This window comes from Etheostoma spectabile, unplaced genomic scaffold (genome assembly GCF_008692095.1).
Source record: "Etheostoma spectabile isolate EspeVRDwgs_2016 unplaced genomic scaffold, UIUC_Espe_1.0 scaffold00015291, whole genome shotgun sequence".
NCBI lineage: Eukaryota > Metazoa > Chordata > Actinopteri > Perciformes > Percidae > Etheostoma > Etheostoma spectabile.
The window spans coordinates 7,501-11,626 of record NW_022604054.1 but is presented as its reverse complement, the minus strand read 5'-3'; the positions used below and the strand labels follow the sequence as shown (position 1 = coordinate 11,626).

The following is a 4,126-nucleotide window of genomic DNA, read 5'->3' as shown; positions in this document are numbered from 1 at the left end:
GTATGTTTAGAGTATAGTCGGTATGTTTAGAGTATATAGTCGGTATGTTTAGAGTATATAGTCGGTATGTTTAGAGTGTATAGTCGGTATGTTTTATTTATTTATAACAGATGTTTTCACGTCTGAAGACTTATTTCACATTTAAGTTTGAAATTAATTTATTTGTCAACAACATGCAGAATCACAGATAATTAAATCCTCTCCAGCCAATCACAGACCATTAAATCCTCTCCAGCCAATCACAGACCATTAAATCCTCTCCAGCCAATCACAGACCATTAAATCCTCTCCAGCCAATCACAGACCATTAAATCCTCTCCGGCCAATCACAGACTCAGCAGGACCGGAAGTAGGGTTTCATTTACGACCAATCGAGTTAGGGTTGGGTGAGGTCATTAGGCTCGTTCGAGATGAGCCAGGTCTGCGCAAAATCGATCACCGGCGATCGGCGCCCGTTGCATGCTGGGTAGATTTGTGTCCGACTTGATCCCGACTCGCTCTGACGTCATGCACACGGGCAACGGAAATCTCACGAGAGCAAGGGGGGCGCAGGTCTGAGACCAGGGGGTGCAGGTCTGAGACCAGGGGGGCAGGTCTGAGACCAGGGGGGCAGGTCTGAGACCAGGGGGTGCAGTTGCTTTTCCCCGACTGCAAGAGCCAGGCGGACCCAGGCGGACCCAGGCGGACCCAGGCGACCCAGGCGGACCCAGAGCATGCTGGGAAACGCCGGCTTCTCAGCTGATTTACACCTGATTGGTTTACAACATGATGACGTTTTATATAAACTTTTTATTGTTTTTGAATCGGAGCGATTTTAACTCTATTTGTCTGATTTAAAGACTTATTCTGTAAAGAACACACGTTGAGGCTGATAGAGACGTTTAGAGTCAGAGACTAGACCTGATCAGATCACGGATCATCTCCAGTCTGGTGTTCATTAAAACCAGATCAGGTCTCATGTAGAGGTCTTTGCCAGCTACTCTGTCATAACTAAAACAACTGGAGACTGTGTACCAGCTGGTATGAGGGTCTGATTATATTTTATTAAATCGGAATCGCACCACAGTGTTTTCATCACTTCCTGTCCAGCCTGAAGGACCTGGACTCAGCTGGAAACTGTCCCCCTTTACCGCAGCTTCCTGTCCCCCCCCCCCGCGCTGCTGCCGCCTGCTCTCGTCCACTCTACAGGCGCAGTTCATCTCGAACGAGCCTATTGTTTCTCTGCTTCCTGTTTATACAGGCGAGCTGTGATGTCACACGCAATGCATCCTGGGAAATCACCACACTAAAAATACCATGGCAACGCTGAAACACGCCACTGATTACGTCACGATGAGAATTAGAAAAAATACGTCATCATCAAACATTAAATATAAAGTCTGCAAAATATAAACAATTAAATTCATTTAAATTAAAGATTTGTTAACGAGCAGCAAAACTAATCAAAGAAATAAAATCTGAACTTTTACTTTTAGAAACATCAAACAGGAAGTCAGAAACATCAAACAGGAAGTCAGAAACATCAAACAGGAAGTCAGAAACATCAAACAGGAAGTCAGAAACATCAAACAGGAAGTCAGAAACATCAAACAGGAAGAAACCTTTTCAAGAAGTAAAACAACCAGGGAACGTGGCCCTGGTTTTGGATGATCTAGATATTTTGGGGCCCTGGTTTTGGATGATCTAGATATGTCGGGGCCCTGGTTTTGGATGATCTTGATATTTCGGGGCTGAACGTGGCCCTGGTTTTGGATGATCTTGATATTTCGTGGCCCTGGTTTTGGATGATCTAGATATTTCGTGGCCCTGGTTTTGGATGATCTTGATATTTCGTGGCCCTGGTTTTGGATGATCTAGATATTTCGTGGCCCTAGTTTTGGATGATCTAGATATTTCGGGGCCCTGGTTTTGGATGATCGAGATATGTCGGGGCCCTGGTTTTGGATGATCTAGATATTTCGGGGCCCTGGTTTTGGATGATCTAGATATTTCGGGGCCCTGGTTTTGGATGATCTTGATATTTCGTGGCCCTAGTTTTGGATGATCTTGATATTTCGGGGCCCTGGTTTTGGATGATCTAGATATGTCGGGGCCCTGGTTTTGGATGATCTTGATATTTCGGGGCCCTGGTTTTGGATGATCTTGATATTTCGGGGCCCTGGTTTTAGATGATCTAGATATTTCGGGGCCCTGGTTTTGGATGATCTTGATATTTCGTGGCCCTAGTTTTGGATGATCTAGATATTTCGGGGCCCTGGTTTTGGATGATCTAGATATGTCGGGGCCCTGGTTTTGGATGATCTTGATATTTCGGGGCCCTGGTTTTGGATGATCTAGATATTTCGGGGCTGAACGTGGCCCTGGTTTTGGATGATCTTGATATTTCGGGGCCCTGGTTTTGGATGATCTAGATATTTCGGGGCCCTGGTTTTGGATGATCTAGATATTTCGGGGCCCTGGTTTTGGATGATCTAGATATTTCGGGGCTGAACGTGGTTCTGGTTTTGGATGATCTTGATATTTCGGGGCCCTGGTTTTGGATGATCTAGATATTTCGGGGCTGAACGTGGTTCTGGTTTTGGATGATCTAGATATTTTGGGGCCCTGGTTTTGGATGATCTTGATATTTCGGGGCCCTGGTTTTGGATAATCTAGATATTTCGGGGCCCTGGTTTTGGATGATCTAGATATTTCGTGGCCCTGGTTTTGGATGATCTAGATATTTGACTGCAGCAGGTTTCCGTGGTTTTTTACTTCCTGCGTGAGTTTGGGTTCTGACTCATTAGTCGGACCAGTCCTGGTCCTCGAGCTCCAAGTGGTCCTCTGATTCAATCGGACCAGCACTGGTCCTCGGGCTCTGAGTCCTCCTCGGATTCAGTCGGACCAGTCCTGGTCCTCGGGCTCCGAGTCCTCCTCTGACTCAGTTGGACCAGGACTGATCCAAGTCGTCCTCTGATTCAGTCGGACCAGTCCTGGTCCTCGGGGTCCGAGTCCTCCTCTGATTCAGTCGGACCAGTCCTGGTCCTCGGGGTCCGAGTCCTCCTCTGACTCAGTCGGACCAGTCCTGGTCCTCGGGGTCCGAGTCCTCCTCTGATTCAGTCGGACCAGTCCTGGTCCTCGGGGTCCGAGTCCTCCTCTGACTCAGTCGGACCAGTCCTGGTCCTCGGGGTCCGAGTCCTCCTCTGATTCAGTCGGACCAGTCCTGGTCCTCGGGGTCCGAGTCCTCCTCTGACTCGCTGTACTCCACGGCGATGCGGCGCGACAGGATGGTGGCGACATCATTTCCTGTTGGCTCTCGTTTCTTGGCCTCTTCCTGTTCTCGCTGCTCTTGAACCTTCCTGAGCTGGATCCCTGTAGACCAGAGGACACAACGTCAACAAATCACATCCAGAGGACACAACGTCAACCAATCACGACCAGAGGACACAACGTCAACCAATCACGACCAGAGGACACAACGTCAACCAATCACGACCAGAGGACACAACGTCAACCAATCACATCCAGAGGACACAACGTCAACCAATCACGACCAGAGGACACAACGTCAACCAATCACATCCAGAGGACACAACGTCAACCAATCACATCCAGAGGACACAATGTCAACCAATCACGACCAGAGGACACACCCCCATCTGATACAGCATCTACAGGGCCTTGTGAAAGTATTGGTCCTCCTTGAACTTTTCAACCTTTTGACACATTTCAGCTTCAAACATAAAGATAGAACATTTTATTTGGGACACAACTGTGAAGTGGAACAAAATCTATTGGATATTTTAAACTTTTTTAGCAAATAAAAACTGAAAGTGGTGCGTGCTAAATGATCGGCCCCCATGCGTTAAGACTTTGTAGAGCCACCTTCTGCTGGATCCCAGCTGCAGGTCTCTGGGGGGACGTCTCCATCAGTTTAACATCCAGAGACTAAGTTCTTCTGAGAACCAGCTGGAGCTCAGTGAGGTTGGAGGGAGAGCGTTGGTGAACAGCAGGTTCAGGTCTTTCCACAGATTCTGGATCTGATTCAGGTCTGGACTTTGACTTGGCCGTTCTAACACCTGGATCCGTTTATTTGGGAACCGTTCCTTTGGAGATGTTGCTGTATGTTTGGGATCATGGTCTTGTT

The 4,126-nt window shown here is 47.7% G+C and overlaps 1 protein-coding gene across 1 annotated transcript in view; it reads right to left on the bottom strand.

Moving 5' to 3' along the window:
• Positions 1–2,851: 2,851 nt before the first annotated feature.
• LOC116679482 (wiskott-Aldrich syndrome protein family member 3-like) overlaps positions 2,852–4,126 on the bottom strand; it is a gene marked incomplete at its 5' end in the record, with an annotated part of 8,642 nt that continues 7,367 nt past the window's right edge. Inside the window, 1 exon segment of the mRNA XM_032509140.1 lies at positions 2,852–3,351. Coding sequence (XP_032365031.1) covers positions 3,188–3,351 — 164 coding nt within the window.